The sequence below is a fragment of the Pieris napi genome, chromosome 9 (assembly GCF_905475465.1).
Source record: "Pieris napi chromosome 9, ilPieNapi1.2, whole genome shotgun sequence".
NCBI classification, from domain to species: Eukaryota; Metazoa; Arthropoda; class Insecta; order Lepidoptera; family Pieridae; genus Pieris; species Pieris napi.
The window spans coordinates 2,540,950-2,556,903 of NC_062242.1; the positions used below are offsets into that span (position 1 = coordinate 2,540,950).

At 35.1% G+C, this 15,954-nt stretch overlaps 1 protein-coding gene across 2 annotated transcripts in view; it reads left to right on the forward strand.

The window, feature by feature from the left end:
• The window catches only part of LOC125052671, a 36,039-nt gene extending 21,952 nt beyond the window's left edge, over positions 1 to 14,087 (forward strand). For both annotated transcript variants that reach the window (XM_047653644.1, XM_047653643.1), the window contains exons 6-9: positions 1,804 to 2,006; positions 2,402 to 2,586; positions 11,567 to 11,690; positions 13,875 to 14,087. In XM_047653644.1, the coding sequence (XP_047509600.1) occupies positions 1,804 to 2,006; positions 2,402 to 2,586; positions 11,567 to 11,690; positions 13,875 to 13,982 (620 nt within the window). In that variant the 3' untranslated portion in view covers positions 13,983 to 14,087. The remainder of the gene's footprint in view (positions 1 to 1,803; positions 2,007 to 2,401; positions 2,587 to 11,566; positions 11,691 to 13,874) is intronic.
• The last annotated feature ends 1,867 nt before the right edge of the window (positions 14,088 to 15,954 follow it).

Sequence of the window (15,954 nt, forward strand, 5' to 3'; positions counted from 1 at the left end):
TCTGGCAGTGTGAGTATCCATGAGCGGCAGTATCACTTAACATCAGGGGAGCCTCTTGTCCGTTTGACTTCTATTACATAAAAAAAAACAAACAATGATATTCCGATTAACAGGGTTTAAAAGGATATTTTCAATATTATGAATACTTAAGAAGGCCCACTACTTGAGACAGTTCGGAGATTTAACCCAATATTTTTGTAATCAAAATTCCATTTGATTTATTTTATATTACGTTAATTTCTTATATATTATTCTATTAAACTAAAAGTAGAAAAAAATTCTAGCATTTTTCACAAGCAAAAATACTGCGTTGATTTTCCCGATATGTAACTTAATTAAAAACCCGGAAAAACAAACATTGAAAGTTTTGAGTTAGATAAATGTTAAAATGGTATTCGAATACTCGTAAAATTCGTTAGCGTATGTCCAAATATTAAAAAAATATTATCTGCATTCCCGAGAAGGTAATATATGCCTGTAATTTTAAATCAGTATTTAATGTCTAACTATCCTCGAATATTTAAAAACGATTATCTATATATATAAAAATGAAAACCGTTTTCCGTTGTCACGACATAACATGAAAACGGCTTGACCGATTTGGCCAATTCTTTTTTTATAATATTCTTTGAAGTACGAGGATGGTTCTTACGGACAGAAAAATTAAAAAAATTCAGTGAAAAAGTCTAAAAACAACACTTTCCTATATTCCCATACATAATATTCGTAATAATACTTAAAAGTCAATTTGAACTTTAATACCATATCATAAAGTTCAAGTGTTAGTGGAGGGGTTCCGAGAAGGTAAATTTTTATTTTTTGACATAATGTATTTGTTGTCTTATCAACTTTCTTTGTTTATCTTACCTATACAGGTGTCTCGAATAGCAGAATAAATATTTAGAAAAAAATAAAGAATCGACTATTATATATATATATTGTTAGGCGGTACGAAGTTCGCCAGGCCAGCTAGTATTCTATAATATCGTGTATGTCTAACACCAAAAGTTATCAAGTCTATAAATATATAAGGTTCCCAACGCTTCCTCGACAATTTTACGATCTCTTAGAGTCCAAGTCGACCACGATCCGTGGCAAAATTGTTTCCATAACTTTCCTAAGGATATTTTTATTTGGCATTTGTGTTACCTATATGAACATAAATTTATAAACTATTAATGGTTATCAAAATATACGTATTTATTTTTCAAATAATATTAAATACTAGCCGCGAACGTTTCGCCCTAAAAAGTTTTTTACTTAGCCTACCTTTTTTGTAGCGACCAACAAATGGAACATTTTGTTATGCCATAGAGACATTTCGCTTTTCCGCACTAAAAACCTAAGTATTGAATAATACTAATTTTTTAATTTTCCAATTTTCTCCATGAAAACCTTCATTAGAGTTCAAGGATAATTAAAAAATTGGTCCGGCTGTCTTCAAGTTTTGCGCTTAGCAACATATTTGACAATTAATTTTTATTTATATAGATTAAATTAAATATACTCACTACGAAAAGGAATTACTGTCACTTAAACAAAACACTACTCTCATTTCACAACCAGATACCTTAGATCTACTTCACTAATATCTAAAACCAATAGATATTTCGATACGTATTAGTAAATTGGCTGGCATAATCTCTGATGACATCATCTAACAATGAGAACCGAATTCGTAGTAATTCTTTAATATCTGTAGTAGATTTACGCCTTGCGAGATACTGACATTAAAATCCTTGGTCATATTTATATTTCAGATATATTAGTACTAACATTCATCACTGTTCGCATTCCCTGCAGGTACAATAAATCCACTCGCGCCCGGTGCGAGACGGAATTTCCACCCTGCTCAAGCAAAGTGGGGCCGAGTAGCAGATAGACCGCATGCCTTCAGTTTGCGGCCAAACTCCTACATATGGATTGCCTCTTCAGAACTATTTGCAGTGGGGAACGCTTTCCCGCGAGAGTTCACTTTATTCCTCTCGTTGAGGTTGCGACCTGAGGTAGGTATCGATGAAACTTGACAATAACCGCCACCTTTACGCGCTTAGTACTCTGAAATACTGCAAATGCACCTACAAAGCTTTAATATGATAGGTACATATGAAATAGTTATTATAGTTGTTTACGATAATAAGCTGTATAAAGTTAAGCTATTAAGATATTTTATACTACCAAAACTTAATAATGAATTATTTACCCAACGATGTCGTTTTAATTATTTTGATTTTATTGTTTTATTCTTCTGTTAACATAGCGTCTATTTTAATGCTCAAAAATTATATATAATACTACTTAAGTACTAACACAGGTTTGTCAATAAAATCATTAATATCAATCACTATCTTTATACCTTCAATAATAATTACATCTAATATATTTTTATAATTTGTTTTAGAGTGGCGGATATGGGCAAGGTACACTTTTCTCTCTGCGATCACGTCGTCGTTCCGGTTCCTTTTTATCCCTGGAGCTGGCGGGACGAGGTGCTGCAAGACTTGTACATGCTGGAGGTGGATCCAAGAAGACCATCTACCTTGCTGTACCACTATATGACTTTAGATGGCATCATATCGCTATCAGGTGAGTTAAAATCGCAGATAAAAACAATATTTTTCTAGAGTTTTCTTTAAAGAAAAACACACCTGCTTTCGAAAGTAATAAATTTTTATCTTACAAAAGCGATCGTGTTTCGAATTCTTACGTAAATTCGTATTCATTCAATTTATAATATTTTTATAACCATAAAACTTGCTCCATTTATTAATTGAATACAAAATAAATTCCTATTTTATATTTATACAAATGAATCGCGAAATATATTGCTAAGCTTAAAACCCGAAAATGGTTGGACAAATTCGAGTATTTATTTTCTTTGTACCTGGAACTCTGAGGAAGCTTATTATGGAGAGAAAAATTGGAAAAGGCCAATAAAACAAAACATATTAAGGCGAAACGAAGTTCGCGGGCTTTAATGTGTTACTTCTAAAATACCGACGCTTTGACATATAGTATGAAAATATTACAGTACACTTTAAGTGCATTTGTCTCTTTCTGTCATATTGATTTTATGCTGAGATAAAAGAGATAGTTATTTCATGACAATGATTCCGTTATGTAATATTATATTTTTCATCAACACAATTTCTTGCTTGAACAGTTTTAGCCTAGCGCTTAAGCAAGTGACTCTAACATTACAGTCGACTGTTCGAACCCCAATGCGCCAATGTACGAGTATGATGCAATGTTTGAACTTTGTCTAATTCATTAAATATAATCAGAAATATGTTTATCTTATATTGGGGAACATAGTTACATAATTTTAATAATACTGTGTAATTTATTTTACATTAAATTTGTACGCTCATAACACATTTTTGCTTTGTATTTTCCAAGTGTTCTGATTAAACCAACCCGTCTTTTACTTCTACAATTTTGAGTTGGAATTTGAAGAAGCTTAGTAAATACCTTAACCAAACGTTTGATGTTGGAAGACGAGGTCAAATATTTAATGAGAAATTAAATATTAATTACGGTTTGATAGGATTTTACCTCACCTATTTTGCCGAAAAGTTTTTTAAAAAATCATAAGGTAAAATGACATATTTTAATTTGTTTTATTTTTAACTAGCTGACCCGGCGCACTTTGTTCCACCTTACAGTCTAATAATATCGTGTTAACTTTACTTAGACTTAGGATTTCATTAAGGTTAACATTAATACAAATTCTTTTTGCAAATATAGAAATGTTTTATTGCGTGCCATTGCGAAAGAAGAATGGCCTCTTCTCTCGAGCGCAAATATTGCGTTACTGCATGTCAAAGCACTTTCTGATATACAACATTTTTTGATGAGGTAACTTCGATCAAGATCAAATCATGCATCTCCTCATTCACCTTGAGGTGTGTCAGTGTCAGTTCAAGCTTGAACTGACACGAATTCGACGTAAAAATGATGCGTAGTTTTGTCAACGGATGGCACCACATGCTGTTTGCATTCGTAAAATTAATTTACTTATTTATTGTTATTCGATAACTTATCCGATATTTTAGTACTTATTCTGCTATTCGGAGTTGAGAAGAATCCACTAAAAAAGATATAACTAACATCGGTCCAGCCGTTCTCGAGTTATAAGTGTTGTAACAAACACGACTTTCTTTTATATATATAGATGTTCATCCATCAAAACTGTTTGGCCTTATTATAAAACGTGAACTAAAGATAACATCTTGTTACCATAGTAACGAGCTACTATCTTTCATCTACGATTTCGAAAAAGGCCGAAAAGGTCTTGAAAATAAATACTAGATATTGTGACATCGATAATAAGATGATATCAAGATTATCTTTTTACTTCGCGTTCGGATTTCAAGCCGTTAATTCGGTCGTAGCCTATTTCAATACATGGACTGTCCAACACAAATAATTTCAATACTAACCAGTAGTCGAAATACACTGCTGGGTTTTATACTATTCGTCCAATCAAGTGGCTTTATAACCCCGTAAAGGTTTATTCAGGGCAGGAGATTTGAGATTGATAAGATCTCTGTTTGTTTGATAATTTTTCTCTGATATAGGTTTCTGTGTCTGAAACACGTCGTGAATTTTAAGGCTCAGATCTTCTCGTACCTTCACTCTATAAACAAGTGTTGATTAGACCTTGATAATCCTTTGGTGTTGTGTTGATTCTAACGGTTGAGAGTTAAGTCGCACGCGTAATTTACTTGGCCAACACCGTTATCGTGTTGTGCAAATTAAAACTCATACAGCAAAAACTCATTGTAGCAGTTTAAAATTATGAGAAAAATCTATAAAGAATATTTACGAATGAATCGTGTGTATTTGCGATCGGATAAATATTGCATTTGGAAATGAAATACAAATCCCCCGGGAAATTTTATTCACGGCGTGATGTGGTGTGGGTCTAAGTCTGACTTTGTGACTAAATATATATAGCAAACAAGTTTTGCCTGTTATTTAATTTGTCATTTAAAAGACTATTGGTGTCTAAATTAAGAACAAATACCTGACGTGTTTTTTGTGCAAGGCTTAGTTGGAAAACTGTACATCAAAACTCTAATATGTATAACGAAAATACCAGTTTAACTAGGTCACTTGGTTTTCGATAAATTATTTAAGAACTACAATTTAAATTTCCTTATATGATATTAGATAGAAAATGGCTGCCAATGTTTTAAATTTCAGTTAAATGAGTGTATACTAAGTGACCGTTTCATGTCCGACTTCGTATGATTAAGGGAAATTAGTTAATTTAATGTCTTAACAAATCTAATAAAAATAGAAAATATATGTTTATTTACTCAAAACTTGAGCTCGAAATTAATAATTGAAACGCAAATAAAAGAACAAATAATATACATTCAAAGCAAGTAGAATGAACAATCTAATTTAAAAGTGTCCAGGGTTAGAGTGACGCAGGTACTTAGAATAACGTCAAGGCCAATTAATTAAATCTCCTATTACAGTAATCAAAACAAAAGTAAATAATCTAAAGCCAAAAACACAGACGCAGTGTGTCGCTGATACGATTAGTTTCATCAGATATACCTAGTCCGTTTTCATATTATTATTAGACTTATATATATATTATACTAGCTGACCCGGCAAACGTTGTTTTACCCTGTATTTCTAGGAAACATTTTTTTAGTTCAATAAAAATAACTATCAATTATAAAAAATTGGGATTGATCGTATAGGGAGGAAAATGAAGGGTTGTTTATATTTTTGAATGATAAAAACAAAAAATTTTGTCGAAAAAAAAATTTGGGGTGGACACCCATTTACGGTCACTTAGGGGTTTAAAAGATAGATAGTAGCCGATTCTCAGCCTTACTCAATATGCAATCAAAAATCATAAGAATCGGTCCCGCCGTTTCGGAGGAGTATCGGACACGAGAATTTTATATATTAGATATTATATTGTGCATAAAAAAGAAGAAAAGTCATAAAAAACATAAAACTAGAACAAAGAACAATCATGTAAAATAATACAAATTACAAAACTATCATTCTATTATAGTTTTTGTTCACAAAATAATATGCTTTTTATTATTAACGAAAAAACAGATTGATTGACAGAAGGTTATTCGAAATACAACTTTTTAAAATTCTAAATAATAAGGTTTTACATCAATACTTCCTCTAAAACATTAGATATTTCAATTTTAATATAAAAACATGAATAAATTAAAAAAAAAAAAAAAAACAGTTCAAATCATTCCCAGAGCAGAACGTGATTCAGCAAATCTCAGACGAGGTAGCGGCTTGGTAAGGATATCAGCGAGTTGTTGATCACCTGGTACATGTTGTATGTTCAACCTTCCATCCTCCAATTCCTTTCGAATATAATGGTACCTCACTTCGATATGCTTGGTCCTCTTGTGGAATTCATGATTTTTCGCTAACTTGATTGCGCTTTGACTGTCCACAAAAAGAACCGGAACGTTGTCTAAGGGAGAAACTTCTGTAAACAGTCGCGCCAACCAAACTGATTCCCTCGCAGCTTCACCAGCAGCGACATACTCAGCCTCAGTTGTGGATAAGGACACACACTCTTGACGTCTGCTAGCCCAAGGTATTGGTCCTCCACTATGCATGAAAACAATCCCGCTGACCGACCGACGAGTGTCAGATTGACTAGCATAATCAGCATCACTGTACGCCTTCAATGCACTTCCTCCAGAACCAGCCTCATACCTGATGCCAACCGAACTAGATCCTTTAATGTACCTCAGGATTCTTTTGACCAGCAACCAGTGAACTTCTTCCGGATTTTCCAGGAATTGCGACGCGTAACTAATTGCGAACGCGATGTCAGGACGAGTGGCTACAGCTAAGTACATCAAACATCCTACAGCTTCACGGTAAGGAGCAGATGTTTTCAAACCAGTTTTCTCCTCCAATTGCACGTATTTTTCGATGGGTGTCGAGACAGCGTTTGCTTCTGCCATGTTGAACTTCTGAAGAAGACTTTCTGCATACACCTTCTGACTCAAACGGATTGAGCCATCTTCCTCTCGTTCGATGAGCATATTCAAGAAAGAACCAAGCTCTTCAAGAGTGATCTTGAACTCCATCTCCAGCTTCCTCAGGAACTCTTGAATAATGCCATCTTTCGTCGCAACAACCAAGCCATCGTCCACGTACAAAACAACGATCAGCTTATCTTCATCAGATATACGATAAAAAAGACACGGATCAGCTTCACTTTGGACAAGACCAAACTTACAGATTAAAAACTTTTTGAATCGATTGTTCCAGCACCTTGGCGATTGCTTCAAACCATAGAGACTCCTAATCAGCAAGCACACAAGATTAGAACCGTCTTCAAAACCTTCAGCTTGATTCATGTAGATTTCTTCGTCCAGGAAGCCGTTCAAAAATGCCGTCTTGACATCAAACTGGGCAAACTTGAGATGTTCCTTGGCAGCAATACTCAGGATCGCCCTGATTGTATTAAAGCGAGCTACAGGACTGAATGTTTCATTATAATCGATACCTTCTCGTTGACTGTATCCCTTCGCAACAAGTCGAGCTTTGTAACGACAGATCTTCCCTTCCGCATCTCGTTTGATACGAAAGACCCAGCGATTGGCGATAGTCTTCCTTCCTGGTGGTAACTCTGTCAAAGTCCAGGTTCCATTTTCCTCCAGCGAAGACATTTCTTCTTTCATCGCAGCCTTCCAGTGCACATGATCAGCCGACTCCATGGCTTCGTTGTAGCTTCGAGGTTCGTCTAACTCTGCAAGAAACATCTCATTGAATCTTACAGGTTTCTGAAGAGTACTTCTATCTCGAAGACGCCGTTGAATGGGCTCCTTTGCAGTCTTGGGGGTTTCATCGATCTCTTCGATTCGCGGTTCAGCATCAACAACTCGATCTGGTAACACAGGATTCGGGACTTCAGGCAGAATTGGAGCTTCAGGTAAGTTCAGAACTCTAGGAGAGTTCAGATTTTCAAGATGGTCTTCAATTTCTTCGACAACGGGATCCTTTTCTGTAGATTCAGCAGGAAACAATGCCAAAACTTTAGAGGAATGCTCTGGACCGAACACTACCTCTCTACTTCGAATCACGTTCCTCGTGTCCTTTATCCACACACGAAAACCATCAATGTCGTTGGAATACCCGACGAATACTCCCTGGGCACCTTTGGCATCCCACTTCTTCCGACGTTCTTTGGGCACCATCAAGTAGCAAACGGTTCCAAAGATATGGAACCTATTCAGATGAACGCTCTTCTCAACGAACAACTCGTAAGGAGTTTTACCCTCTACAGAACTTGGACCAGTTCGGTTGAGGATGTACACCACCGCGTTGACAGCTTCAGCCCACAGAAACTTCGGTAGATCTTTGCTAACAAGCATAGTACGTGCTAGGTCATCAATTGTTCTGTTTGATCGTTCAGCACAACCGTTTTGTTGAGGCGTGTACGGATTGGTGACTACCATCTTCGTTCCTTCAGACTTCATAAGATTTTGCATCGCTCCATTTACAAATTCTCCTCCTCCGTCACACTGGAACACCTTAACTGGTCGACCACGTTGATTCTTCACAAACTGCAACATTTCTTTGACCTTGTCAATGACCTCAGATTTCCTTTTCAAGAAGTAGACCAGGCGAAATCTGGAGTAATCACACATGAAACAGACAAAGTATCTGGAACCACCAATCGACTCCTGTTCCATTGGACCACAGACATCAGCATGAATCACCTCACCTGGCTCAGAAGATCGCTGTTGACGTGAGTTGAACGGTTGTCGATGCTGCTTACCTTCTACACAGGATCCACAGAACTCATCATCAGGTTTCACATGAATTCCGTGTTTCTTGAGTACCTGAGCAACATGACGTTTGTTTTGATGGCCCAAACGTTCATGCCAAACTTGAAGCGAGTCCTTGAATGCCAGGTTAGCTTCACTCACACAGCACGTGTCCGGTTCGTTGATTCTGAGCATCATCTTGAATAGTTGACCAGTTCGTACACCTTGCGCCTTGACAACACCATTCAGCAGGAACTGACATCTATCCTTGGAAGACCTGAAAGTCATGCCTTTATCCAGCGCACGCGTGACCGAAAACAGATTCCTTCGGGCATCAGGAACATACAGCACGTTTTCCATGTAACAAGCAGTCCAATGTCCATTCACAAGCGCTTCGAAGTTGATAGTTCCTCTTCCCAAGGCACGCATCACTGAATTGTTCCCGATACGAATTTCAGCTGGAATCGAGAAAGCTTCAAAGAATGTATACCATTCTTTCTTGAAGGTCATATGGTCAGTCGCACCAGAATCGATGATCCAAACTTCATTCTTGGATTCCGCATTGAAGACTTCACTAACGAAAGCTTGATTTTTACCTTCAGAGACCACATCACCAGATTTCTTCTTCTTTGCTGTTGGACAATCTCTTCGAAAATGACCAACTCCTTGACAACCGTAGCACTTGAAGATAGACTTCTTTCCCTTCTGGTTGGACTTGACATCATCTTTGGCCTGCTTACCACCATGTTGACTTCCACTTGCACCTTTGGATTGAACCTTCAACTTGGTTGCCATCAATGCCGATAAATTGTCCACCTTTTCTTGCCGAAGCTTTCTTCTGTGCTCATCAGATGTCAAAACATTTATAAGGTTATCAAGAGTTTGTTGATCGTCCGATCTGGCCCACCAGGCTTGTCTGAAACTTTCAAAACTGTCAGGCAAAGTTTCCAGCAACTTAACCATCAAAGCTGACTCATCGGGTTTAACCTTCAACTGCTGCATACGAAGAATCAAACCTTCAAATTTAGCTATATGGCTTACCATATCATCCGCTAAATTCATGTCAAAACTAAAAAACTCAGTCTGCACCGAATGAACAGCTTGCTTAGTTTGTTGTTCATAAATACCGTGCAGTTTGGTCCACATCTGATGAGCAGTCTCGCAGGCGACGATCAGGGTCATAACTCTCGAATCAATTGTCTTGACGATGATTTGACAAGCTGCGCGATCTGCTTTGTCCCAAACTTTCATTGCTGCTGCGTGAGCCGCACGTTTATCCGCCGTCGCATTATCAACCAACACTGGTTTAGACAACTCTCCAATACTGACTTCATAGGCTCCATCAGTTGCACGCAATAAATTACGCACCATAAATTTCCAAATATTCCAGTTTTCCGAACCCTTCAACTTCTCAATACCTTGAAATTCCATGATTGTCAGTCACCAAAATTCCAGCAACTATCACCACCAGGTTGTGAGATGAAAATGTCCCAGAAAACACTATTTGTTTCGTTCAATCTTCGTTGAAAACGTTGATCCAATCAAATCTAACCACGCTCTGCTACCATATTATAGTTTTTGTTCACAAAATAATATGCTTTTTATTATTAACGAAAAAACAGATTGATTGACAGAAGGTTATTCGAAATACAACTTTTTAAAATTCTAAATAATAAGGTTTTACATCAATACATTCAACCATCGCATGCCACACGAAGAGTTTCAGCAAATTGCAAAACTACGTTGTAATTAAGTTTTTACGTTTGTTAAAATTAAAAGTAATGCCTCAACCAATTGTACGCTGAAAGGAACATCCCTCGAGTACAATATTTACCAGTGAATAATGACTCACAAGATAAAAGAAATAAATGTAATTCATGACAAAGAACGTAAATTGAACTTTGAGCTTTTGTATTTTCTACCTTGTATGTTATATTACAAGTCGAACGTATCTCACTGAATATTGCATTTCGTATTATGCTCCCTGTCTGTACATATATATATATTATTTATATATGTCTCTGCTTCTACGTTTATTGGTAATCGTTTTCGAATGCACAGCATGTTTCGGATAAGGAGGGAGCTTGTAGTTTATTGTTTATCAGAATGCCAAATCATAAAATGACTGCTTCACGACTGATTTGAGCGCGATCGCCGCTGCGAAAACCGCTGTGAGAGTTCGAAAAGTGAGTTACAGAGTCGCAAGCCTGCTCTGAGATGAGAGTCGCACGCTGAAGCCACTAGGCCAACACATTTATAATCAGTGTTCAACATGCGGCTGAAATGTAAAAAACGCTTTCTTTGTCTTCATTTATCTCTTTCTCTGATTTCTTATATGTGAAAGCTCTAGGTATTAAAAACATACAAAACCCTGCTATCATTGACTACTTCCTTTTATTTTTTTCCAACGTTAGGAAATGCTAAATTTATAATACCTGCAGAATTTTATTAAAGCAGGGATTATGTGGGACTCAGACATAATATTTACAACCCTACCCACTAAAACCTGACGGATGCCTTCAGCTCGCCAAAGAGCGGAGGCAGGTAACAGCTGAGCCCTATCCTTACCCCCGCCAAACGCGAATGCCACAATACCATGACTCCTCCCACGAACAAATCTTCAGAATCTTAACTTAGGGCAGACGTGCGAAAGGAACTGCCGTAAAAATGATGTCAGTATAACTACTGTCCTTGTGTAATAACTTAATTATTTTTATCCAAAATATTTAATGTGCATATCCGCTGTTATATATAGTTTACAAATCTGTAATTTGTTTTAGCGTTCACGATGATAACACGGTACGAGTCTACGTGGATTGTCGCTGGCTGAGGACGGATGTACTTGAAAAAGACGCTTTGGATACGCCGAGGGACGCCGATCTCATTATAGGCTATCTCTTCTCGGTAAGACCTTTATTAAAAAGGGACAACCCAAATATTTATACGGCTATTAAATGACGGGTCCAGCGGATAGGGCCAGCTACTCTTCGCACGTCACCTTCCCATCTTTATTTATCTTCTTTCATCATTTTAAGAAGATTAGGTGTTTATATTTAATTAAGTCTTTTAAGTTATTCTACTGCCCTTATTCATAAAAATAAACGGTCTTATTTCACTAACGTAACGTCCTCTTTTTATCACAACGTATATATAAACATAATTTGATAAAAAGGGACTAAAAGATTTTAAACTGATTTAGTTTTTTGGAATATCGGGTTTTATTTAAAATGATTTTACCCGTTTTACTAATGATGATATATCATTTTTTCAAGTCCAAAACGCAAAAAGTTTCAATTTGCGTTAGGAAATTATATTTTCCTATGATCAGCCTTTGTCTACCAACAACACTTAGTGTTTTACCGATGAACGTTTGCTTTCCTTTTATTGTATATTTCTGTTTATTCATGTATCTAAATAACTTTTCCATCAATTTAATTTAAAATATGTGTTTATTTTACTGAATTATTTCTGCAAAAGGACAAGCAAGGAAAGCGAAAGAAGTGTTTTCTTTGATTCAAAAGGAATTATGCTTTATTAATCCTATGATTCGTTAAAAGCTTCCGGTGAACTATATAAGAAAATCTCGCGATAAATCTTATTTACGACGCGATTTGATGAAAATAAAAAGCGGAAAATTAATTTTCCGCGAATGACGTAATTTTTCCTGAATGAGTATAATGTGTCGACATTTTTTTCATAACGCCACACTTTGTTTAATGAAACCATTAATCATTTTTTAAAATGTTTTTCCTTGTATACGTGATGAGGTAGTTTGCCAACTTAATAGAATCTCATTTTAAGTGGAATGTTTTTGATTAGCGTTGTAATTTTAATGATTAATATTTGGTTTTATTTATTTTTTCTACTCGGTACTTTCTTCTTACTTCTAACTCTTCTTCTTCTTATTGTGCAAGGTACAATTTTTAACACCTAAAAGACGTTGTATTTTTAATACTGTAGGTCAAGAATCAAATCCACTTACAAATGTTTATTGTTTTTGAATCACACTCAATATGTTCGATTCAATAAGAATCAAACCGTTACAAATCCAATAAAATAACATTCTGTACTTTTTTCTGGCTTTTGTGTGCAATTCGTTTATGGTTTTCGATATATTGGAGCAATGGCGTTACTGTCAGATGTCACTGTCATTAATCATTATGCCACAGAGCTTATAAATTAACAACATCTAAGTTCAAAATCGTTAATACTAGTGGTTCTTCTGTTTTGCTAATATTGCCAGATCTATTACTACTACTACGACTATTCAATGCTCGATAGTAATAGTGATTCGATAGCTATTATTATTAATTTATATATAGCACTTTTAACCTTTGATACTTACAGATACTCTATATTAAAGTAATCATTTGACACCTTTTCCAAATGACCTTTACAAAATATTGGTGCTATAACGCACTGGTTGGAGCGCTCCTCAGTTCGATAGAGCGATCGAACCAAGCAGAACCCTTTACAAAGTAGACGACGTCGAAATTAAGCAGCTGATGCCGAGAAGCAAATTTTTATTAATACTCACTATTTTGAATAATTTATCTGCTGGTCCTGTTTTTGTTAATAATCGGCTTATTCTTTTTACTCATTGTTCAGGTTATCGTTTGCTGCTTCGCCAACAATTGGTATCTATCTCTGTCTTCCTGTCATTACACAATAATTCATGACATTCGTTGTAACTGCCTTCGATCAATTTCTCTTTTTCTATCAAATCCTAGATCCGTCGTTTCGTCTCCTGCCTCTTTGTCTTAGTAATGTAACCAATGCGATTCCAATATTATTATTTAGAGTTATTATTATTGTTCGTGTTCAGATTGTAGAGATCAATTTAATGAAATTTTTTTTAAAAACTTTTTTATTATCTAAAGTCAAATTATGAATATTATGCGAATAATAAAAAATCTGACAAATAAACAAAACTAATTTATTATTTACGAGTATTTATGTAAAATCTTGATAATCAAATAACATTAAATACCTCTATCTAGTAGATTAAATTTAGATTATAATTATCATATATAAAAAAACATGACTTACGTAATGTTTTCGTATTTAACTTGTGTTTATTGTATGCAGGGTGACCTAGAACAATTAGTGCTGGTGCCAAGAGCTGGACAGGCGTATAAGCAGTGTTCCAGTCAAGCCAACGGCAGTATCACCCCATATGTCTCACTAAATACGTAACTCTGACTGAATTAGTAAACTTCATTGGTCTCATTATAATAACGTATATTTGTTCGAAATTTAAATTTATGCACTTTGTTATTATGAGACAGGAAAAAGTTAATAAATTTGCATTTTAAAAATTATATAATTTTATTACTAGTTGTTTAACTAATAGTTATTCAAATAAAATATTTAACGTTATATCAATGCAGGTTTTTTTTATTATTTATATGGTAACTCATTTCTCATACAATAACTTTTTGGTGGTTCTAGGTTCTATTTAGATTTGAATTGAAAAAAAAATGCGTCGACATGCGTTGAACGTCTAACGTAATTTGAATGTAAAAAAATACAAAAATTGATTTTTGTGGATATTGGAAATTCGTTAAAATTTATGAAATACTGTAAAAAAATATCTAATAAGACTAGTTGCTATTAAATGTGCATAGTGTTTTATAAATATTGCAATCAATGTTAACTAAAATTAATACATAAACGTGTAGATTTCGTGTCAAGCCTAAAAAGTTCCCCTTTAATAAAACGAAATCAGTTGAGCGATTCTGTAATTGCAGCTGTGTAATTGAAGACGCTACGGTGAGTTTGCGTTTGAATTTCCTAATCGCCTTATGCAGAATATTTGCACACACATATATCAAATAACGGCTAACATTCATGAGGAGGAAAGGTGATACAATAAATCTAACTAAGTGAAAGCTACACTAAAATAAATATAATATAAAAAACGTTGTTCATCCCTTACTATTACATTCTGTTTACGCTGTTATGATAAGAGACAGAAGCTAAGTTATGTTGATTTCGTTTTATTGATAACGGGAATTTTAATAAATTAATAATTTTCTTAACAACAATTTCAATAAGCTACAATCGTATGTAACATTATTTCCTGCTGTGTATGTGTAGATAATAATTGTTAGAAGGACCCGTATTTTGTATCTATATTTATAAGAATTGTATATATTTTATCCGAGTAAACAAATAAACGAGTCTAAATATACTGTTTTTTAACCGCTCAATAAATATTATCACAAATAGTAATCAGACTGCAAATATAGCCTTTACCTTCCTACTAATATTCCTATCAAATCGAGCTACGCACCCGCGTCATTGAGTACGTAAGAGAAACAATCACACAAACTTGACATGGTGGTTCATACCAATACAATCCTAGACAAATCAATTTAAACTGAATTTTGTGTTTGGAGAGCCAATCAGTATGTGTATTGTGTATGGTGTAATTATGTGTAAACCTACATACTTAGTGACATCCCTTGGCTGCGACGTCGTGATCCTTGACAAGAGACTGTAGACATCCTGCGTCAATGAGCATAATAAACCCAATACATGATATTATATTTTGTCAGAAATAGATTTTTCTTCAAAGCGCAATCATTATGGAACTTTGAACACCATATTATACGTACCTAGAAAGTAATAAAAACCTTTACCAAGGTTTTACAAAAGTATTGAGATTATTATTTTGTTCTCTCTAGATGAAAATTTACTTGGCATAAAACCTGTTACAAAGTTTAAAGCCTAAATTCTTTTGAGATTCATTTTAGTTGCAAAATTCAAGGATTAAGTTTCCTCAGCGGAAGTTAAAAGTTACTTGAGGTCGCTCACGTACCTTAAAACTTTTTGAACACTTTTATTATGCTTTTATTTCAACTTTAGAAGTAAAGTTTTAGGATGAGGTTTGCTTTATTTTAAACATTTCTTCAATTTCTTTATTATGTATAACGAACAGCCCTGCGATTCTGTAACTCACTTCACGAACTCACACAGCGGTTTTCGCATCGGCGGTCGCTCTCAAATCAGTCGTGAAGCAGTCATTTTATGATTTGGCATTCTGAAAAGGTGGGAGCTTGTACTTTATTGTTTATCAGAATGCCAAATCATAAAATTACTGCTTCACGACTGATTTGAGAGAGACCGCCGATGCGAAAACCGCTGTGTGAGTTCGTGAAGTGAG